General features: G+C 62.3%; 1 protein-coding gene across 1 annotated transcript; it reads right to left on the reverse strand.

Annotated features, from left to right (window-relative positions):
* Window positions 1–430: 430 nt before the first annotated feature.
* A4GALT (alpha 1,4-galactosyltransferase (P1PK blood group)) lies at window positions 431–23,050 on the reverse strand. Its single transcript, XM_071219102.1, has 3 exons — window positions 22,984–23,050; window positions 3,470–3,594; window positions 431–1,630 (listed from the first exon to the last, which is right to left on the reverse strand). Exon 3 carries the CDS (start codon window positions 1,582–1,584, stop codon window positions 523–525), a length of 1,062 nt encoding a protein of 353 aa, XP_071075203.1. The 5' UTR covers window positions 1,585–1,630; window positions 3,470–3,594; window positions 22,984–23,050; the 3' UTR covers window positions 431–522.
* Between the last annotated feature and the right edge of the window lie 242 nt (window positions 23,051–23,292).

Below are 23,292 nucleotides of genomic sequence, written 5' to 3' on the forward strand. Positions count from 1 at the left end.
AAGAAGGGTGGGCTTGGCAGGCGGGGTCCCCCCCAGCTCTCCAGGTCAGCTCTGGCGGCCTTGGCCTGCTCAGCCCTTCCGAGAAAGTCACGATGCCGGGAAGGGAAAAGCTCCCCCTCGGCTTTCGGGAGGGCCCGGCTCTGCCACGCGTCGTTCCCTCCTCCGCCCCCAGCTGCGACGGCCCCCTCCTTCCTCATCACCCCCCGGGGCATCTCTGGGCAACCCCCCCACGGCCCCCCCCCAGCCCCCCCTCCCCTGGCTTCCCTGCGCCACCCCAGGAGATGCCGCGGTGTTCCCTGACCTGGCTGGGTGCTTAGAAGCCTCCGGTGCCCCCTCCAGCCCAGCCCCAGGCCCCCGCCCTGCCCGGGTCCTGGCACCCACGTGGGGGCGCCCACACCCTCCCACTCCCCACCCCGACCTGCTCCAGATCCCAGAGGCAGCAGCTCGGCCCTCCCTCCCCCAGGCCCCCCATCTCAGCTCCCAGGAGGGCGATGGGGGGCCCTGGTCGCCCCCGGAGGCCCCTCACGCGTACATCTTCATGGCCGCGTGCGTGGCCGGGCAGTAGCGGGCGTGGAGCTGGGCCAGCAGCGCGCGGGACGTGGCCCGCAGGCGCGTGCCCTGGCTCTTCTTGTTCCACACGTGGACGGCGTAGGTGGCGTTGAGCAGCCGCGCCAGCTCGTCGGGGCTGATGTCCTCGAAGTACTTCTTCCAGCTCTGCCAGGGGATGGGGTAGAAGGCCTCGCGCGGCAGGGCCGTGACGCCGCGGCAGCCGCGGCTCTCCCGCAGGCTGCGCAGCGAGCACCAGCGCTTGAAGACCCGCGTGAGCAGCTGCGGGCCCTGGTGGCCCCAGATCCAGCCGTTGTAGTGGGCCACGAAGTCGCGCATGCACAGCGCCAGGAAGGCGTGGCGCCGCTCGAAGGCCAGGAAGGCGCCGTTGAGCACGTAGCGCGACTGCGCGCCCAGCGCGTTGCTCAGGTGCCGCAGGCTGCGCAGCACGATGAAGTCGGTGTCCAGGTAGACGCCCCCGAACTTCCAGAGCAGCGCGATCCTGGCGGCGTCCGAGAGCACGGGCAGCAGGTAGGGCTCCCAGCGGCGCCGCGCCGCCGCGTGCCAGGCCGCCAGGGGCGTGCCGCGGAACAGCTCCTCCAGGCGCAGCGGCCGCAGCCGCACGTTGGGGAAGCAGCCGAGCAGCGAGATGCCCAGGTGGCGCGGCAGCGAGGCGTTGCCGCCCGCCAGCCCCTTCATCAGCACCACCACCCGGGACTCGGGGTGCGTCCTGGCGGCCGACTCCACCGAGCACATGAACAGGAAGTTGGGGTTGGTCCGGTCCGAAGTCTCCAGGAAGAAGATGGCGCCCGGGGAGGGGGTGGCGGCGGAGGGCGGGGGCGCCGCCAGGCGCGGGCAGGGCACGTCGGCCGGCAGGTTATAGGGCTGCCCTGGGCCCTCGGGGCCCCCCGCCACCTGCCAGTAGATCAGGACCGAGAGGAACACCGTGAACTTGAAGCCGATGACCACCAGGGTGCAGAGCCGCTGCCGGGCGGTGCCCTGGAGCGGCCGCAGCAGGCAGTCGGGGGGCCTGGGCATGGTCTCCCCAGGTCACGCCGGGAGCTTCCTGCGGGAACGGGCTGGTCTGCAAGAGAAGCACCCCGTGTGGGCAGGCCGCTGGCACCCCAGACCCGCCAGGGCACCGCTTCCCACGACCGTCGGCGGGCAGCGTCGGCGCCAGCTTCCTAAGCCCACCGGGCTCGGGGCCGGGCGCGCCTGGGCTGGAATCGGGCCCGACAGCCCTCTGCGGGGGGACTTGGGCAGGTCCCCTCTGAGTCTGAGCTCCCTCCTCACTGGAAAGGGGGAACGGGAGGCCCGTGCCTAAGGTGAGGGCAGGGTCCCCATCCCTCTGGGGAACACGCCAGTGGGGTCCCCAAGGATTGGCCACTCCACCTACAAGGTATGGCCTGAGTCAGGGCTGCTGCAAGTGCTACCCTCGCCACGGGGCACAGGCCGCTCTGCCCCGTCAGGGCCAGCAGCCCGCAATTCAAGGCTCAGCTATGGGGCCCTCAGCTCCGTCTAGTTCCACCAAGAGGGCCCGGGGCTCATGGGCGAGGGGATAGCCGTGCAGCCTCGGGGACTTTCCTCCGCAAGCCCAGGTCCAGCAGGCCTGGGCGCCTGCGACGGGGCTGGGGCGGCAGGCTTGCTCACATCAGGACAGGCTCGGCTGCAGCCTGCAGGGGCCCAAAGCCCTTTTCCCAGGACGTGACGGCTCCCCTGACCCCTGACGCCCCCCGCTTTGCCCTGGGCTGTGCTTCTCACAGGAGAGGGACAGGAAAGCTGTGCTGTGACCTTGGCCGGTGGTGTTGCCTTTTGGAGCTCTCCTAGTAGTGCCTCCTTGGCCCAGTAGCCAGGAGAATTCCTGGGCGCTCGGCACAGTGTGAATGGCCGAGAGGCTGGGACCCAACTCTGCTGGAGCCCACTGAGACCCCTGGCAAGTCCCTCAGTCCCTCAGCTCTCTGAGCCTCAGTCTTCCTACCTGCAGGAAAGGAACACTGGAGCCCACTAGACTTGTATTCATTCATTTGTTCTAATGGCCTCCCGGGTAGGTACCAGGTGACCTTCCCAGCATTTTATACATATTAAGGTGTTAATCCCTTCCCGCCACCCTCTGGGGTGGGAACCATCATCCCCATAATACAGATGAGGAAACTGAGGCATGGAGAAGTTGGGCCACTGCCCGGAGTCCCCCATCTGGTAAGTGGCAGGGCAGGGGCTTGACCCAGGCCATCCTGCCCCAGCATCTGGGCTCTTGGCCACCGGTGCCACCACGCCTGGGACAGGCACGTGGCTGGGGCATGGCTGGCCTGGTGCCCCTGGACCCAGCTGCGCTATCAGCCACGGTCCCCCACCATCCACGCTGCCCCCCGTAAGTGCCCAGGGCCTTGCCCACGCCCCCCCCGTGGCCCTCAGGAGCCCCAGGAGGCGGTTCCTGTCATGTCTACTTCAGGGGTAAGAAAACAGGCACAGGGAAGTGGACGTGGCTCAAGCGATTGGGCTCCTGGCTACCACAGGGGTCGTCCAGGGTTTGATTCCCGGGGCCTCCTGGGGAGGGCAGGCTGGCCTGTGCGGCGAGCTGGAGCAGCAAGATGACGCAACAGAGAGAGACACAGAAGGGAGACAATAAGAGATGCGGCAGACCGGGGAGCTGAGGTGGCACAAGAGAATGAGCGCCTCTCTCCCACTCTGGAAGGTCCCAGGATGGGTTCCCGGTGCTGCCTAAAGACAAGACAAGCAGGCACGGAAGAACACACAGCGAATGGACACAGAGAGCAGACGGCAAGGTGGTGGTGGTGGGGAATAAATAAATAACTAAATCTTAGAGGAAAAAAACCAGGCGCAATGGGGTCGAGGGATGGGGCGCGGCCGGGCCCTCCCCAGGGCCAAGGGCAGGGAACCGTGATGCCCCTGGCTTGTAACTGACCAGCCCGGGTGGCCCATGGTGGCGCAGCCTGGCAGGCCTCCCGCAGACACGCCCCGACTCAACAGCCGACCTCCTCTGCTGCCGCCCGCGGCCCTTCCATGCGCTCGCCACGCCTGCAGGTCCATCTGCAAAAGATGGGGGGCAGGTGAGGCGGGCTTCGGTGCCCCAGGCCTGTCCCCTGCCACGCAGCCCTGCCCCTGGGGAGAAGGGCGAGTTAGACAGAGGGGCGGCGGGGACTCTGGACTGCGGTGGCACCACGGCGGCAGAGCCGCCTCAGGCTGCACAGCTCGGACCCCGCGCCCAGCTCAGGGCCCCGCACACGGTGGGTATTGAACTGCCCCAGTGGGTGGGGCGCCGAGGGCTGCGGGAACTAGAACATTCTGATGCAGTGAGGGTGGGGGTGGAGGGAGACAGGGCAGGAGGGGGTGTGGGGGTGCCAGGCAGGTCACGCAGGGCCCCGACTGCCCGGCTGAGGACTGGGGACTTTGTGCGGCGGGCCGAAAGGAGCTGCAGCGGGGTTGTGGGCAGGGGAGTGGACGCTTTCTCTCGCTGCTCTGTGGGCCGGGGGATGCAAGCAGCGGCGGGAGACCGCAAGGAGGCCGGTGGGGACAGGAGACACGAGAGGATGACGGGGCGGGGGTGGGGGAGGGAATTCAGGAGACCCTTCCAGGTGCAGTCAGGCGTTGTGATGCACGGCCACTGTGTCCACAGCGTCTCGTGGACCCCGAGTTAGCCAACACTGACCGCTCCTCCTGGGGAGGTACAGGTGTAGATTCCCGCGGCCTCCGGTTACGACATTTCCATCAACAGATCACTCCATAACCTCGTTTCATGTGTGTGTGTTTAAAGACACCTTATTTAATTGATACTGTGGATTTGCTGGCCCTGAGCTCAGGGCCAACAGCACAGGATCTCATGCCTGGACGAGGCGGATCTGACACCAGGATTTTCTCCATGAGGCCCATGGCCGTCTCTTTGTGCTCAGGACACTAGACAGCTCTTCGGCGCTACGCCTGTGGGCCATTTTAAACGGGAAAACTTTCAAAAATAAGCACAAGATTAAAAGACCGTGAAGAGGACACTGCTTGCCGGTTGAGAGCTGGCAAGAAGGCCGAGCACTGCCTTGCTCGACCTTGGCTGGGAACAGGAGGCCCAGGCCACTCAAACCTGCCACCTCTCTGCGCACATCCGTGCAGAGGCGTCACATGTATTGATCTGGGGGTTACAAATACATTTTAGCAAGTAAGCGCATAGGCAAATACGGAATCCGCAACTAGTGAGCTCGGCCCATTTCCACTCTCAGCCTGGTCTGGCCGGGTCGCTCTGGGTGGTGACTGGGCGCCCACTCCCTGCCCTGTCCTCCTCCCCTCGGTGGTCCACGGCAGCCTCAACACCCTCCGCCCTCGCCCTGAGGACAGATAGGCCAGGTGGGTGCCCCCGTCCCCTGCCTGTTTCTCTGTGACTCAGGCAGGTGTCGCCCTTGGAGGCTCCCAGGCCTGCCAAGGGTCACTCCACTGGCTGCCCTTGCTCTTTCCCCAGGAGGCCCAGCCCCTCCAGCAGCATCACCTCACCTGGGGGCCCAGGCCTCCCAGTCCCCTTGGGACCCTCCACTGAGCTCTGCCACCTCCTCCAGGCTAGCCTCCCGGCTGCCTCCCGGCTGCCTCCCGGCTGCAGTCCCCTCAAGCAACTCTCTGACCCAAATGTGGGGTGTGACACCTTCTGACAGTTTGACCAAGAATGGTCCAGGGGATTTGCTCAGAGTCCTGGAGAGGAAATGATGGCTGAGAAGGATGACGGCAACAAGGAAATTTGTTAAGCACTCAGTTCACCCTCTCGTGATCTAGTGAGGTGGGGAAACTGAGGCACACCAAGGTTAAATGCCTCACCCAAGGTCCCACAGGTGAGGGCCAGAGTGGGGACCAGTTCCCGTCTTGGCTGCCCTGCTGTGCCCCCTCCCTCTGGCAGGATTCTGGGTCGAGGGCAGGGAACCCCGTCATCGCTGGCTTGTAACTGACCAGCTGGCGCGGCACCCACAGCCCTCCCTGGATACTGATAAAATCACGTGTGCACAGCCCAGCGGGGGAGGGTGTGGCTCAGACAGACCGCAGCTGGGAGCCCAAGCCCCGAGGGGGGGAGTATCACAGCGGCAGCCTGTTGAGCCCTACTGTGTGCTGAGACATCCCCGCAGTCAATCCCGACCACAGTCCTCTGAGGGGTTCACTTCTGTGCCACTTGCGGTGACGGGGAGCTCACTCCCGGACATTCCTCGTGGAGCAGCTCAGCCTGGGATGAAGATTCTCCTTGACGGTCCTGAGACCCAGCAGGCAACACACTTGGGAAAGGCTCTGGAAGCCCCTCTGCGTCCTCGCTGTCCCTCCCTCCCCGCTCCCTGAGCCCCATCTCTACGGACCCCTCCTGGCCCCCTGCCATCTTGCTCCTTCCAGCCACCCGCTCTGCAAAGCCTCAGCCATTCGCTCCTTCCCCCGCAAAGCTCCGTCCCGTCAGAACCGAGCTGCCCACCCCGGTGTCCCCCGGGCCCCACGTGGCCCTCCCCCGGCGTCCCCCGAGCCCCACGTGGCCCTCCCCCGGCGTCCCCCGGACCCCACGTGGCCCTCCCCTCACCACCCAGCTGGGCCGTGTGGCCTCGGCACTGGGTGCCGCCGTCCCGCGAAGTTCACGGCTAACAGGTGAATGAAACCTGCCTGGCCCAGGAGCAGCGGGCAGGCCACGCAGGACGCTCGGCTCGCCCCCACCTGCACGGGGTCCTCACCCTCTACCCGTTCCCATGCCCGTGACTCGTAGAGAAATGGCAGCTCCGTTCTTGCTGCCACTCTGGGCCACACCGGGATCACAGCTGACGCCCCTCCCCTCAGTACGCACATCCAGCGCCACCTTGGGCCGCACCCCCTCTTCCTGGGCACCCCTGGCCCAAGCCTCACCCCTCCCCGCTGGGCGCCCCCGTGGCCTCCCCTCTACTCCCTGCTTCTGCCTCGCCCGCGCTGCCACCTCCCCTCTGCTGGGTAGCCAGAGGGAGGCCTCAACAGCACAAGTCGGTCGTGTCAACCCCCGCTCAGCCCCTGAGGGATGTGGGAGACCCGCATCATGAGGTCCTGTGTGCCCGCCGCCCCTGCCGCCTGCCCCCCACCTCTCCCCCTTGTCCACTTGGCCTCCAGCCCCCACCGCCGCCTCAGGGCCTTTGCACATGCTGTTCCCTGTGCTGGGAACGCTCTTCCGGCAGATGTTCCCAGGCTCGCCCCCTCCCTCCCCTCCAGGCCCCCCCAAACAACCTTCCAGCCCCCATCACTTCAGTGTCCTCGAAGTGATTTTCTCTCCCTAGCGCTCCTAACGCACTGCATACTTACCTGCTTTGGCCATTTTTCCGTCTCTCCCTGTTAGAACGTGACTCCCCGAGGACAGGGATATGTTGTGTTTTGTTTCCGCCTGGCCCTTGGGACGCAGTGAGCGAGCCGGCGAGTGTGGACATGTGGGTGGGTGGGCCAGCGAGCGAGGGAAGAAACGAGGCGCAAGCAGCTCAGCGCGGGAGCCAGCGAGGCGGCGGGTGAGGAACGCGGGCTCCGGGAGGTGGGGGAGCTGCCTGGGGTCCCCCGGCCGGGCCGTGACGGCAGAGCCGGCGTGACCAGGAGCCCTCCGCCCCCCCGGCCCCGTTCTCTCTCCCGCAGAGGGGAACTATGTCAGTCCTCAGTGATGTCAGTCCAATGTGAACCAGGCTGATGGACGGACAGACAGAAGGTTGGATGGACAGCCGGGTGCAGAGCGAGGCCCTGGCTGCCCGGGGGGCCCCGCGGCGGAGTGGGGTGGGGGCCTGGCTCCACGGGAGGCAGGCGGTGCCCCCCAAGCCTGGCCACGCCTGGCCACGGCCCGGGAGCTCCGCTCAGGCAGCTCCATATTTAGTGCTGGAGCCCGAGGCCCAGGAATAGAAACTGTGTGGGGCCAAGTTGGCCCCCGCCCAGGGGCCGGGTGACCTCAGGCCCAGAGCACGTCCCAGCCCCCTGGAGGGGCCCGAGCCAGCACGTCACACCGCCGCCTCCCGCTGCCTGCCCGGCCTCACCCCTTCCACCCCACGGCCGGGGGACAGGTTCCAGCTGCAAGTGGACCGCGGCCACTCCCCCGCTCTAAGCCCCCCCGGGGCTCCCCATCGCCAGGAGCCTCCACGGCCCATCGCAGGCAGGAGGCGAGGGGTGTGTAGAGGTGCAGGCCCCGAGGGGGCGGAGGGCCAAAGGCTCGACCAGACGCCGCTGGCTCGGCCCCTGGCACCAGCTCTGCAGCCCCGTCCTGGGAGCACTGGCCTCGGGGGACCAGGCCACCGTGCCTAGAGAAGCCTCCCCTCCTGGCACTCACCACCCCTTCGTCACCTGCTTCCTCTCCTACCCCTGCAGCCGGGGCACTCCCCGACCCTGTCTGAGCCCTCGTGTCCCGTCCAGCCCAGCTCAGCCCAGCCCTGGTCAACCAGAACCAGGAGGACAGGGTCACGGCACTGGTGTGACCCCGTCCACAGCCCACCAACCCACCACCAGCCTCAGCCCTCAGCCCGCGGCTTCCGAGTGCTACGGCTGGGTCCTTGGGGATTTAGACATTCTGATGGGGACACAGATGCCCAGAGAGGAAAAAGAGCTCAGCCAAGGTCACACAGCAGTGCAGAGTAGAGACAGTGGGAGTCCCACCTCCCAGCACTCCTCCAGTCTGGGGGTCCGGGGCAGCCCTTCCTGCCCTCCTGCCCCTCTGCTGGGTGTTAGGCAGGAAATAGTCTGTGCCTGGGGTTGGGGGGGCGGCATCCCAGGGGACACTGTAACCCAGAAACGGAGCAGCCGGAGGGAGGGCCCGCATGTTGACCAAGCTGCGAGCATCATTTGTGGTTGCCATAGCAAATCACTGGGAACAGGTGGCTTAAAACAACAGAACCTATTGTCTCTCAGGTGGGGGGGGGGGGGAGGGCAGAAGGCCGCCCTCAGGCGCCGGCAGGGCCAAGGCTCTGAACAAACAGTGGTGCCACAGGGAGGACTCGGGGGAGGCGGAGGCAGTCCTCTCCCCTAGGGGTCTCGGGGGCAGACCCGGGGGGCTCCAGGGACTGGAGCTGAGGCGTGAGGCCCGGGCTGGGGCTGGGTGACCCCTGAGGGGGCCAGGCACCAGCCCAGGGGACAGACTGCCGCTCAAACCCCAGCCGTGCCACGCCCCGCGCCGCTCACCGCCGCATTCCTCCTTGAGCCTCAGTCTTCTCATCTGTAAAGTGGGGTGGACCCCCCTTGGGGGACAGCGGGAAGCCGCGGGCGTCCAGGCCGGACCACAGAGCAGGGCCCCAGCAAATGGCAGTGACGGCCTTGGCATCACCGGGCGACCAGTGAGGGGAGCGAGGGGCACTCCCGGCAGCCCTGCCGCGTGGCACTCTCAGCCCCCCGCCACGTCCCCCCTCCGGGTCAGGGACTTTGCCTGTGACCCGGCCGCGCTCCCTTGGTCCTCGGCTCTCGCCCGTCCAGTGGGTCCCGTGATCCCACCGCACGACCCCGCTTGCTGCTAGTGGAGCCGAAGCAGGACCCCTGCGCCCACCTTCCACCCCGTGCCCACCTGGTCAGCTGGGCCTCCCGGGCAAGGCAGGACCCCTGCGCCCACCCCCCGTGCCTGCCTGGTCAGCTGGGCCTCCCGGGCAAGGCAGGACCCCTGCGCCCACCCCCCGTGCCTGCCTGGTCAGCTGGGCCTCCCGGGCAAGGCAGGACCCCTGCAACCCCCCCGTGCCCGCCTGGTCAGCTGGGCCTCCCGGGCAAGGCAGGACCCCTGCAACCCCCCGTGCCCGCCTGGTCAGCTGGGCCTCCCGGGCAGGACCCCTGCGCCCAACCCCCCTGTGCCCACGTGGTCAGCTGGTCCCCCCGGGCAGGACTTCACTTCTGAGCATCTCGACCCACCGCCCGGGCCAGGAGCTTTACGTTTGCCCCAAGTCTGAGAAAGGACTTCAGGTGGGTGCCCCTGGCGGCAAGAGAGGACAGAGCCTCAGTAACGATCCCGCCCTGTGTCAGCACGGCCTGGGCGAGACACGGAACCTCTCTGAGCCTCGGTTTCCCCATCTGTAGAATGGTGGCAACACCGGTGCCCAGACTGCCGCAGGAGTCGGTGAGCGGGACGTTCCCAGGGCCCCTGGCACGGCACCTGGCAAAGCCGGGTGCTAAACTCAGACACAGAAGCCTGATGTCCGGGTGGACCCCCGGCCAGGGCGCGGTGGAGAAGGACGCGTCTCACGCCACCTTCTCTGGTGTCCCTTCACCCCAGCCCCCTTGGCCCTTGGGGCCACACATCGGCTTAGACCTCGCTGAAGTGGCAGCTCCGTGCCGGCCGTGCCCGGGGTGGGCGTCTCTCCACTGCAGAACCGGGGCTTCGACGTGGCTTGCCCTGGATGCTCTGCAGTGCAGCCAGCGTGCCCGGCGGCTGGTTTTGCCTGACTGACATCCGTCCCCCTTCTGTTCACAGCACCCGCGCTTCCGCTGAGGACTGGCCTCCCTCCCTCATCTGGGGGTGGGCACCGTGGCGGCTCAGGGGAGAGCAAGTGGCCCGATCCAGCCAATCAGAGCCGAGGCGGAGAGCCAGGGCAGCGCGGGGACGCGCGAGGCCTGCAGCCGCGTTCCCCTGGACTCTCCCCGGACTTCCCAGTCGTGTGCATCAGCAAGTCCTCTTTTTTCGGCTTATACCAATGTGAGCTGGATTTCTTTCCTTGCAACGGAAAGAAGCCTGAATAACAACAACACACTACGTCCACGCGAGCCAACAGGAAAATGGGCTGAAAGCGCGGCCCGCCTCGGGGACGCATCGGGGCTGAGGACGCTAGCCAAGGGGCACCGTAGTTTGAGCCATAAAGGGTTTGGTTTACTTTTAACAAGAAAATGTGCTCCCACAGTCCTTGTGTCGTCGCGACCACCACAATTTTAAGAGGCTATTTGAGCGGAGGCGCACCTGGGCTGTGGACTCAGCCTGGGAGTGAAACCTGGCTCCGCTACGACTGCCAGTCAGGCGGTTCACCACCCAGACCCTCAGTCTCCTCATCTGAAGAGTAAGGATGGCCAGGGCTTTCCTGCAGGGCCACGGGGCGAGCACCAGGAAGGCCTGAGTCCAAACTGGGAGTCACACCCACAACGCCAAATGCGGCAGCACAGGTGGCCCGGAGCTCGGCCCCCAGCCCCCAGCCAGTGCGCGGGCGCCTCGCAGGGCCAGAGGCCAGCGACCTGCTCTGGCCTACACGGGGCGCGGGGGGAGGGCCTCTCCTCCAGGGCGCTCGGCCCGGGGCCTCTGGCCACCCCTGCTAAAGGAGCACCCTGCCGCCTTTATGCTTGGCTCGGGCTGACTCCGCTGTCCAGCTCAGCGGGGAGGTTTTGGCTCCTTGGCTGGCGTCCCAGCTGAGAGGTCTGGGGGCTTGCAGAGGGCGGGGCGCTCCTCTGGGTCGGAGATGGGGGAGCCCGAGGCTCAGGGGCAGGGCCCTTCTCGTCCTGCCTGGCTGACAACACTGCTTCGCTCCCGGCTCGGGGGAGACCCTGGCGGCTGGGGCTTGGCGTGGCTGGTGGGCCCTTCTTTCCTGAATCGAGGGGAAAGCAAAGCCTGAAAGCAAGACTCTGCAGCACCTGGTGACTTTTCCAACCCATCAAGCCGCCACCACCCGGCCCTCTAGCTCGGCCGCTTCCATCTCTTCCTGCCACTTTCTCTCCCCGCTCTTTCTCCCCCTGCTGCCCCTCCAGGTCTCTCCCCCCTCTATCTCCCTCCCTCTCAGCAGAGGGCAGGGCTGCACGGGAGGTGACAGAGAGAGGCGGCCGGAGACCACCCGGCTGCCCAGATCAGAAAGGACCCGGTGCTTGCTGCTGTTACAGGCTGCTCCCCGCTCCCACCCCATGGAGCACCCCCCCAGCCAGAGAAACAAACTCCCCACCCAGCCGGCACCAGTGCCCCACGGAGGCTGGGGACGCCGGGGGTGACCCGGGGCCCGGAGCCTGGGGTTGAGGCCAGGAGGCGGGGCTCTGCTGCCTTCTTCCACTTGGGAAGGAAGCCCCGGGCCGCGGCGGGGGTCCGTGTGCTGTCCTGGCTTGGCCTGACCACCCAGAGAGGGGGGCAGGCATTATCCCCCCCCACCCCAGCCCCTGCTCACTTACTCGCCTTTCGGGAAAGTGAGGCGACCTGGCCCGTCCGTGCCACGGCGCAGCCTGGACCGCGGCTGGCCAGGGGCTCGGCGCTGGGTGCGGAATGAGGGAGGAGAGAGCGTTTTGCAAACTCCTGGTGCTGACCAACGAGGCTGCCCTCGGCCAGCCCCAGCGGGGAGGCCCCTGAGGCCTGGGACTGGGGAGCCCAACCTGCCCCCTGCTTGCGGTGGGCCCTGGGACAGGTCACTCTCCTCTCCTGGGCCTCAGCTTCCTGTCTGTCCACTGGGGACAAGATGTGCTAACCTGGGGCCACGAGGCCCGTGCCCGTCAGCCCCCCTAGAAGTTACGTCCAGCAGGGACCTGAAGCTCAGGGACCCTGTGCTGTCTGGGGGGAAGGTCACATGACCAAGAAATAGCATGGAGTGTAGAATTTGAACCCAGGTTCCTCCCGATTGGTCCCGACCTGCCACGAATTGGAGGTGTGACCTTGGCCCCCCAGCCCCCTGGGATTTAGCATCCTTGTTCCCAAAAGTGAGCGGAGAGAGTTCTTTGGTCTCAGATCTTTCCTGGTATAAAAAAGTCAATACCCAGAGCTTCCAAACCTTTCCATAAAACAAATGAAAATGTTCTCCAAAATTCCAGCACAGATTGCAAAAACAAAACAAAAAACCCACGAAAACTTTAAGATGCAACCCCAGCTTTGAAGAAGAAGCAAAAAGCAAGAATGCAAGAACTTGGGAAATAAATGGCTGGATAAAGCGATAGCAAGACACTAGGATGATGTTGCAAGAACTGAGAGATTTCAGGGAAGATAGAGAAGAAAAAGATAAAACCATTTCAGAAACGAAGACCAAATGTTCAATGCAGAAGATAGAGGAAGAGAACATACAGGGAAGGTCTGTAAGGGAAAACGCTGGGGCCAAAGGTTTTACACATTACCCAGCTGACCTTCAAATTAAGGTTCCAGCAGTGGGGCTTATTCCAGGAAAGCAAACGGGTTTGATATTAGAAAACTATTCATATAATTCAGCATATTAATGGCTCTAGCAAGAAAAATAAGATGATCATTCTCTAAGAAAAATTTGACAAATATTTCAACACTCATTTTTTTTTTTTTAGGAGGAACTGGGGATTGAACCTGGGACCTCACACATACGTGGGAAGCAGACTCTCAACCACTGAGCTCCACCTGCTCCCCTCAACACCCATTCTTTTTTTTCCCAAAGATTTATTTATGCCCACCTCATTGTTTGCAATCCCTGTCTGCTCTCTGTGTCCATTCACCCTGTGCTCTCTGTGTCTGCTCGTCTTCTCTTTAGGAGGCACCGGGAACCAAACCTGGCACCTCCCATGTGGAACAGAGGCGCTCAATCATCTGAGCCACCTCAGCTCCCTGGTTGTTGTGTCTCCCATTGTCTTTCCTCTTTGTGTCTCTTTTGTTGCACCAGCTCTCCACTCCTGCCCACTGCACCAGCTTGCCTTCTCCAGGAGGCACCAGGAATCACACCCAGGCCCTCCCGTGTGGTAGGCAGAAGCCCAATCACTTGAGCCACATCTGCTTCCCTCAACGCTCATTCTTGATCAAATAGGAATCAATGGATATTTCCTTAACAAGATCATACACATCAAGACAAAAGTCAGGATCCAGCTGCATATTCAGGGGCTTTACTGCTGAAGTCAGAAAGAAGACAAAGATGCCTCCCTTCACCACTACTCCTGGCGATTTTACTAGACTCAACACCAAATCTGACAAGAGAAAGAAATGAGAGGTATAAAAATTGGAAAAATACAGTTAAAACTATTGCTAGTTCCATATATTATTGTACACATGGAAAAGCCAAAAGAAAAAAAAAAAGATTGAAAAACTACAAATAATGGAATAATGTTGTAAGGTGGTGGGATATAAACCCACATATACACACAGACATACACACACATACTTAAATATAAACAACTAGCAGTTACAAGATACAACTAACAACAAGACTTAGTTTAACAAAAGCTGTGCCAAACCTATGGGAGCAAAATTTTAGAGTCCCTGAGGAAACACAAAAATAAACTTGGAAGAATGGAAAGACAGACTATGTTTTTGGATAGAAGACAACTTCATAAACATGTCAGTTCTCCAAGTCAATGTATATAATGGATGTGATTCTGAATGAGATCGATTCTAAAGTTCAGAGAGAAAATTAAACAAGTCAGAACCACAGGGAAACTCTACGAAGGAAGAAATAAATGAGGCCCTTTAGGTATTAAAATAGGCTATAAAGTTTCACTAATTAAAACAATGTGGCCGAAGCACATGAGCAGACACAGACCAATGAAACAAAAGAGGAATCATAGAAACAATGTGGTCATTTCATATCCAAGAGAGGCAGCATCTGGAACCTGAAGGCTACAATGGGTCCTTTAGCTGAAGGTGTAGAACTACTGGGGTAGCCATCGCGAAAAAGAACGAGCCGGGGGAAACTGATGTGGCTCAACCAATTGGGCTCCCGTCTACCACATGGGAGGTCCAGGGTTTGATGCCCGGGGCCTCCTGGAGTGCCAGCCCACGCAGGAAAGCCGCCCCATGCAGGAATGCCAGCTGACGCAGAGAGCTGGCACAGCAAGATGACGCAACAAGAGACACAGAGGAGAGAAAATAAGAAGACATAGCAGAACAGGGAGATGAGGTGGTACAAGAGAGAAATCGCCTCTTTCCCACTCTGGAAGGTCCCAGGATCGGTTCGCAGAGCCACCTGATGAGAATACAAGCAGACACAGAAGAACACACAGAGAATGGACACAGAGAGCAGACAATGGGGGGGTGGAGGGCAGGGGGGATAAATAAATCAATCTTTAAAAAAAAAAAGAACGGGCTGAGTCTGTACCTCAAAACACGCCCCTGGATAAAACCCATCAGGGAAGCAGCTATGGCTCAAGTGAGAGGGCCTCTGCCCCCCATATGGGAGGACCTGAGTTAGATCCCTGGGGCCTCCTGGCGAAAAAAAGAAAAAGAGAAAGCAAGGCTGCGTGGCAAGGCAGTGCCTGTGTGGTGAGCCAAGTGCCCGTGCAGCGAACCAAGGGCCCACATGGGTGCCCATGTGGTTAGCTGAGTGCCTGCATGAGTGCCCATGTAGCAAGCCGAGTGCCTGCACAGCAAGCCAAGTGCCCACGTGGTAAGCCAGTGCCTGCACAAGTGAGTCACGCAGCAAGATGATGATGCAGGAAAAGAGACAAGTGGCGAGTCAAGGTGAAGAGCAGCTGAGACCAGGAACTGAGGTCGCATAGCTGACAGGGAACCTCTCTCCACATCAGAGGTCCCCAGGATCAAAACCCGGTACATCCTAGAGGAGAAAGATGAGAACACACACACACAAAGAGAAAGGGAGAGAGAAATAGATACAGAAGATCACACAGTGAATGGACATAGACAGCAAAAAAACCCAGCAGGGCAGGGGGAGAGGGAGGGGAGAAATAAATAACTCTTAAAAAAACCAAAAACCATCAAAGTATAGAACAAAACACAGGTGAATTTCTTTATAACCTTGGAGCTGGGAAAGCAATACCCAGATAGTATCTCTCACCTAACAGATGGGCAAAAATCCAAAAAGCTTGACAACACATTCTTTTGACCAAGCTGTGGGAAACAGGTACACTCATACCTCCAGCAGGTTAGCATGTCAACTAGCACTGCTCAACATAGCGCCACCCGTCAAAATCACACATACCTTTACCTTTTCTCCAAGCAATCCCACTTCTGTGCATTGACTCTCTGGCTAAGTCAAGTTTATACAAGGTCATTGCAAAGAATAAGAAGCAACCCAAGGTCTTGCTCTAACAATGACACACTGATGCCATGGGAAACAAGGTCCAAAATGGTGCCTGGCACACAGTAGGTGGGCAATACATTTTTTTTGAGTGAATGAGCAAGTCATTCCTATCCTGCCCATAAAGTCAAGATCAAAGGTGGTAATTACTGAGGGGACTGCCCTTTGCAAAGTGTACACCGCATATGAATGCCAGTTGTAACTGCTGGTGTAATTGGATGTACAACATAAAGTCACATGCCTTTATCTCTTCATGTTAAGGAATGTGAGAAAACATGAAAAAAAAAAGAAAACAAAAAATAATTTTTAAAAAGTGCATGTTCACGGGTCCCTAAGGACCTTGCTCCTTTCCTGGCCATCCCTCCACCCAGGGGAACGCCAGGTCTGTGCTGGAGACTGGCCTGGGGGCTCCTCAGGGTGGGGGGAAGAGGTCGCCCTCCTGAGTTGTATCCTCAGTTCAAGCAGCAAGCAGTCCCCCTAATCTGGGCTCCCCACCCCCCCACCCCTCGGGCACGTGTGCACACACTCCCACGTGCTCGCGCACCAGGGCGGCTGGTTCAGAGAAAATCAGGACTCCAAATGACAATGGCTTGTACAAAGGGAGTCGGGAAATGCCAGTCTGTCTTGGAAGAGTCCAGGGTCCACTCAGAGCAAAGAGCCTACACGGCCTAACTTGCTGCTTTTCTTACTGTGTGAAAGATGGAAAAATAACTGGAAGCCAAAAAGACTGCCCATGTCTCCAGGGCTTCATCAGCACGAGCTATTTTCCTTCTCAACAGTCTTTGCAAACTGGGTACTGACTGAGCAAGGGGTCTGGTTTCTATTTTCTACACACTTGCCATGTGATCTTGAGGGACACCCCCTTTCCCCAGTCCTGAGCCTCAATTTCTTCAGCTGTAAAAATAAAAGCCCCTGGGAAAAGACAATTGCTGGGGCCCTTCCAGAAAGACCTTTCTAACTGTGTTTCCCCAGCACTGGTTCTGTCCGTTCCATCAGAGAGAGTCATCACGGACCTCTCGAGAGAATGTCTCGGTGCCGCCTGCCGCTTGGCGCCCAGGCCAGGGCACAGAGCGATGACAAGGTCAGAAGGGCGGGCGGTTCGCGGACGGAGCTCCTGTTCAACCCGACACAAAATCCGGGCGCGCCCTCAGTCATCCGCTCGTTCACTGAGCCAAACGCCTGTGCACCAACCACACCAACCACCTGTGGCCTCCAAGGTCTGGAGAACATATGGCAGTGACAAAGCAGTTTCGTGGAGCTGACATTCTAGTGGGAAATAGGTAGTGGCGGGGACCGTGGTGAGAAATGCGGCAGGGCAGGTGGACTGGGGTCGGGAGGTGCTGCCTGTCACAGACCTGTCAGGGGAGGCCCTCGGCAGAGCTGACATCTGCGAGGAGCCTACGCCGGACAGCTGGACGTGGGTGTCTGGTGTGCGCGGGCACAGCAAAGCAGCTGCTGTGCTCACAGCTGAGTAAACAAGATGGGGTATCAGGAGAGGAGGTCAGAGAGGAAATGGGGAGACCCGGCCCGGGGACCTTTCTCGGAGTTAGAGGGTTAGAGCAAGGGAGTGCTATGGCATGACAACTCTTAGAGATCTCTAAGTTCTGGCTGCTTTTGGAGACAGAGCCCCAGGCGACAAGCCTGGCAGGGAGAGGGGAGCTGCTGTGAGGTGCAGGGATGGTCCCGCAGGGCTGACGGGGCGTGGAGCAGGAAAGAAGGGAGATGGGGAGACAGCCTCCTTTTCCCCGGGTTTCCCCACATCTCTCTCGCCTCACCAACCTGCGGCCACGGCCCAGCTCACACGTCAGTCTGTCTGTCTCTGTCCGGCCCAACCACCCAGCCTGCTCACTGGCCTGCTGGCCGCAGCCCCTGGCCAGGTCCCCCCCCCCCACGCCTCTCCAGGGATCCCCTCCACCCCTGCCCCTCTCCAGGTCACTGCAGCAGCCAAGCTGGCCCACCTCCCCATTGCTGAGAACACACACGCTCCGGGGCCTCCAGGCGCCTGCAGCGCACCCCGCTTCCCCAGATGTCCCTCCGCCGGCCCCTGACCCCGGAACCTCCTAACCATGCAGTAAAAACTACCCGCACGGGCAGGGTGGCCCGGGCTTCCCATCGGCCGCCACGCACCCATTTCACAAATGAAAAAGAAGGCGCAGGGAGGAAGGGTGACTGCCCCAAGGAAGCAAGATGAGTAGGTGTGAGAGGGGTGTGCACCCCCAGGTCCCGGGGCCCCTCCTCCCAGGGCGCCCCTGACCGAGGCGAGCACCCCTGGCCACCTTTGGGAGTCTGCGGGCGCCGGCCCAGCTCCCACAGCCGCTGCGCACGGCAGAAGCGCGCGGCTACCTTCCCATGAGCAGGTGTCTGAGCAGCCGTGGCGTGAATCGAGGGCCTTGCCTGCAGCTAGGAGCCCGGGCACCGACCCCAGGGAGTCGTCTGCAGCCCGGGGGGGGGGGGGGGGAGCCCTCCTGCGAGCAAGCAGGGTGGATTTCACCGTGGAGTAACTGGGGAGCAGGAAGAGGGTGCTGAGCGGCCCCTGCCCACCCAGGCTTGCGCTGCAAAGGCCCTGGAAGTTAGGGAGGACTTCCACCCCTGCAGGGCCCATCCCCGCACGGTCAGCGTGGGAGACTGAGCGAGATGCGCCGAATACAGGAAACCACCGCGAGAAAGGCAAGCGGGCAGCCTTCCCCTGCCTCAGGCACACCTAGCCTCTGCGAGAGGCTCTTCCCGAAATCTCCTTCACCCCTCCCCTGCCCAGCGCCTCCTAGCTGTGGTCCACGGAGCAGCCGCTATCAGCCCCAGACCCACCGCACGGCTAGCGGGTGCTCCTGGGTGAGGATGCAGGTGCTTCAGTTCCACCTTTGTACCTTCCAGCAGCCACCCGGAGTGGCACCCCCCGCTTTGCTCTCTCTTGAAGACAACATGGAGCCACCAAAGCCTTCGGGCCGGGGCATGGCGTGGTCAGTCTTCCCACGACCTTGGCCGAGGTACCCCGTTGGCCTTTGGTATATTCCTTCCTGTCCCTTTCTGATGCCTCCATTCACGTGGATCGAACGTTCCCGCAGAGCCACAGCCAGGGGACCCACGAAAGGGCATCCCATCTCACACGCTGGTCTCCATCTTGTTTTATATCTCACTGACCAATATCCCCGGTCCCCGTGAGAAAATTAGATGGTTGTGATGGCTGCACAGCTGTATGTTTCCCAAAAACTCATCAAACTGTATGTCTACAATGATGTGTAAATGACACCTCCACAAAGCTGTTCAAACAGACACGCCATCGTGGAGTGGGCAGCTCAGTGGCTGAGCGCGTGTGTCACCTGTATGAGGTCCCAGGCTCAAACCCAGTGCCTCCTAAAATGTATCTAGGTGCCATGCCTTTCATAGGAGTCAACAATATATCTCTGCCCCCTAATTTCCCAGGGCGACATCTATCCCAGCATATGACAGCTCCATCCTCCGTTTCACCTGGGACCGCTGGAAACGTTTCCACCTTTTTGCCTTTATAAACTGCTCCGAGGGTGCGTATCTTAGTGCTGACATCTTTGAGCGCACACTTAGCTGGTGCTATAGGAATGGTTCCTCAAAGCGAGCCTCCTGCGTCAGTGGAGACGCGATCTGAGGCTCTGGATCCTTCCCACTCACCTGCCTGACGGCCAGGGAAGGCGGCCTCCCTCGCCCCGGCCACCCCCGCGCCGCAGCGCGTGTCCTCTCTGCTAATCTGGCGAAAGACACACAGGCTCGCACTGCTGCTTCTGTTGGAGCAACCTGCGCTGCAGGCGACGCCAGCACCCAGGGCTGGAGCTACTGCTCAGGAAAAGCTCAGCCGGGCGGGCTAAGTGGTTTAGGAACAACAGAAGTGTGCTCAGTGAGGGTTTCCCACACGCAGCCGCCGGTTTAAGTGGCTTTCCAGCAGTGTCTCGTGCAGCCTCCTCGCCCTGCTGGGCCAGGAGTTCTTACACACCACAGTTCATAGCAGAGTGGAGGAAACTGAAGCACGGCTGCGAAGTGGATTCCAACACCCTTCCCAGGTGAAGGGAGTCTGCGGTGTGGCCCAGCCTCGTTCACCGGGAACTGCGTTGGGATCAGGGCCTCCGTCTCCCTCAGTGTCCTCATCTGGAAAGTGGGATAACAGCCCAGGGCGGCTGAGGATTGAACCACATCGGGGAACAGCATCTGGCACCTAGTGGGGGCTCGAATGATGGACGCCCCCCTGCACCTCGGGTTTCCTTGGGGGCCATGGGAAGGCCGCAGGCAGCTGGAGGGAGGGGCTTTCCTGGGCTCTTTGTCTTGTACCCAGAACAAGCACTTCTGCTCTCTCCGATCAGAGTGTGAGAGGGAGACGGCGAAGCCCACTTTTTCTGTTCCACTTTCACGCGCCTGTCCACCCAGCTCTTAGTGTGCCGGCTCCAGCTCTGCACTGGCGTGGAACCCAGAAGGCTGTGGTGGAACCAGAAGGTCCGCTCTCGGAGGGGTGGTGTGTGCGGCATGGGCTGGGAGGCAAGGAGGTTCCCAGCCCGGGGCCAACCGGGCACAGCTGGGGGCTCCTGGACCCGCAGGGATTTGTCCAGAGGGAAGACAAACAGGAGGACAGGAGAGGAAGGGACCCTGACCCCCTCCCCCACCCCGGTGCCAGCCAGAGTCAGATGGGTGCCACGACCCGACGTCGACGGGAAATGGAGGCTCAGAGAGGGCAGCGACCTGCCCAGGTTGGTGGGGAGAGCTTGGGTCGTCCCAGCCCTGAACAAGCACTTCCGCCTGGAGACTGGGGTCCCAGCTGGAGGTGAAAACACCTGCCGCTTCCCAGGGAAGCAGGACTCAGGAGGGCCAAGGTCGGTCAATGGCCCAGTGGGGGCAGTGCAGTCACCATGCCCCGGCATCAGCACAGGGGGGCAGAGCCAGCTGGGGCCCTCGGGGCTGCTGGCACTTCTCCACCCCCCCTCGAAGATCAAAGTCAACGAATGAAGGGCACTCCCGGGCCCCTCCTGCAGCCCCGGCCGCCTCAGCCCCTTCTCCCCTGCCGCTCTCCCAGCCAAGACCCTCTTACTGAACAGCACACACGCAAATGAGGTAAAACGAGACTGAGCAACTTGCCCCTCCAACACACACAGGCACCCCCGAAGACAGGGCAGCAGCAACCACAGAACCCAAAGAACAGCACGCGAGAGAAGCTTTGCCACCAAGAGACCAGACAAGGGGCAAATACCTCCGTGACAAGCTGTGAACAAAGAAACCCACAAAGATCCTGGGCACTCAGCCTCTTTGACCCCGTAATTCCATTTCTAGAAGCACAGCCCCCCCCCACGCCCCCACCTGAGGCCCTGCTGACAGCCGCCCGGCTCTAGGTGGGGCGGGCTAGGAGTTCGGAGCCACTGACTAACAGGTCATTCCCTTTCCAAGAAAAATTCAGCAATGCATAAATGCATGCACAAGTTCAATGTCACATCGAAGAGCCAAAGAGAAAGAGAACCCAAGTGTCAAAGCAGCTCCATTAGCTAACTATGATGTAATGCGATGTAAGCATTGGAAACTATAAGAGACGGTTCGGGAGCAGTGGGGAATGCTCCGGAAACAGAGCTTCCGGGAAAACCCGGTAGAGAAAAGGAATCCAGGCGGGTTTTTAAGCCTTTACAAATAAGTCTGGGGGAAAAGGCAACTGCCAACAGTTCTCCCTGAGTGATGTGACACTGAGTCTTCCCCAGCCCCATGCAGGCCAGCCGTTCTAGAGACAATGGGTGAGCACCACTGTGTGCCAAGCCTGGCACTGGCAATCAGACAAGGGCTGCGTCCCTCCAGGAGCTCCCACTCCAGAGGGAAGGTCAGGGGTGAGGCTCGGATCATCCGGGAGAGTCACAGGAGCTGTGGGCACCGAGGCGGCACCGAGCGCCCCTGTGGAGGCAGCGGGGCCCAGGCGCGCAGCGGGGGCACAGTGTGGGGGGAGGGGGAACGGGCCAGAGGTGTGTCCACACCTTTTGCCTCCCCTTCGCAGAGTCCCTCCTTCCAGTCTGGTCGTCCAGGTCCCTGGGGCCACCTTGTGTCCCTCTGCCCTGGTCCCAGCTCAGACCTGCAGGGATACGAGCCCTGCTCAGAGCTCCTGGAGGGCCTGGAAGGCCGGGTGGGCGGAGGGGGCAGCTGGGGGCATGGCTGGGTGGCGTGGTGGGCCACAGCCTGCCCAGGCTTCCCGGGACCCCCCTCTAATGGCTCTGCGAACCCTGCTGCTCCCTTGGACAGGGCTAGCCGCGGCGGCTGTCGGTCTTCAGCGGCACAAGGAAGCAAAGCATGTATTTTCCAAGACTCTGATACTGAGCTGTCCCAGTGGACCTGCGGGGCAGGCACCTGAGGCCCTGGAAAAGCATCTGGGAGAGAAAGTAACAAGAGAAGGTCTGCGCTCTCCCTTTCTTTTCTTCTGTATTTCGGCCTGCGGTTTGGGGACCCCCCTTTCAGGGAATTTCAGCTGTGGGAACACTGTGCAGCCAGGTGTGGGGCCTGGCGCTGTGGAGCTGGGGGTGGCCGTGTGACCCTCGCAGGGGTGGCTGCTCTGGGGCCCAGCTCCTGACTCCTTTGGGGGAACATGAAAAGGGGGAAATCCTTTCCTGGAGGAAAGGGCAGGGGGCCTGGTACCCACCAGGTGCTCTAGGAGTGTGGGATGAAGAGGGACAAATGGCTCCCGGTGGCCCCCAGGGGCCTGCACACAGGCTGCGCACTCAGTATGGGGGCCCAGGGGAATGCTTGGGGGCTGTGGGGGGTGGGGAACGGCTCTTTAACCCCGAGAGATAGAGGTTCTGGCAGAGACAGGGAAGAGATGGGAATTGTTACCCTGGGGGACAGGCGAGGCCCTGAGCCCGGGAGCAGTCACCGCGGGGGGGTCCTGGGGCGGGACCCCACCCAGGTCTTCCTGGAGCTGAGGGGGACAGGGGGAGCACGACGGGCGGGGGGCGGGCTGCGCGGCCTGCAGCCCTCGGGGAGGGAGCGCGGGGCGCGGCGGCTGCTCGGGCTTCCCCACTCCGGCCCGGGCCGCTCGCGCCCCGCGGGAGGCCTCCCGCATCTCGGCCGTCCAGCGCTCAGCGTCCCCGCAGGCCCCGCGCTCCCGCCTCCGCCCCCCGGCCGCCCCCCAACCCTCTCCCCTGCCGGTCCCCCTCCAGGGCGGGGTCGAGCCAGGCGCCCGGCGAGGCTCCGAGGTGGCCCGTGCCCCCAAGGTGGCAGCGCGGGGCCGGCGGGATCCGCCCGCGGAGCCGGCACTCGCGCCCCAGGGTCCCTCGCCGCCCGCGGGACCCCGGCCGGGGCGCCGCTGCCTCGAGGGCTCCGGGCCCGGGCGCGCCCTCCCGTCCTCGCCGCCCGGAGCTCCGGGGCCCGCGGCCGCGCTCAACTCCGGGGCCGCCGCTGGCGGGGAGGCGACGGCCCGGGGACCGCCGCGCCGAGTCCGTGCGCGCACCAATGCCGCTCCCCGAACAGGTGGCCCCGGGCGGTGGCCGAGCCCTCCCCGCCCCTCCGCAGACCCCCAACCGCCCCCGACTCCGCGGCGCCCCCAGAACCGCGGCCCGGGCCCCGCCCGCCGCCCCCCGGCCGCGGCCCCTCGTACCTCCCGCTCCGGCGGCGGCCAGCGGGCCCCGGCGGGCGGCGGCGGCGAGGACCCGGGCGCGGAGCCCTGCGGGCGGAGGCGCCGCCCCTCCCCGCCCCGGGCGCGTCCAGCGCCGCCCCGCCCCGCCCGCCCCGCAGGCTGCCCGCGGGCCCCGCACGCCCGTCCCCCCCTGCCCCAGGCGGGCGCCCGCGGCCCGGCAGGTGGGGCACCCGCCGGACCCTCTGCGGCCAGCTCGGTGGGTTTCTAACCGCGTTTCCCCATTGAACAGATGAGAAAACCGAGGCTCGGGGCGCCTCAGTAACTCCAGTG

The sequence above is a fragment of the Dasypus novemcinctus genome, chromosome 12, assembly GCF_030445035.2.
Source record: "Dasypus novemcinctus isolate mDasNov1 chromosome 12, mDasNov1.1.hap2, whole genome shotgun sequence".
Classification (NCBI taxonomy): Eukaryota; Metazoa; Chordata; class Mammalia; order Cingulata; family Dasypodidae; genus Dasypus; species Dasypus novemcinctus.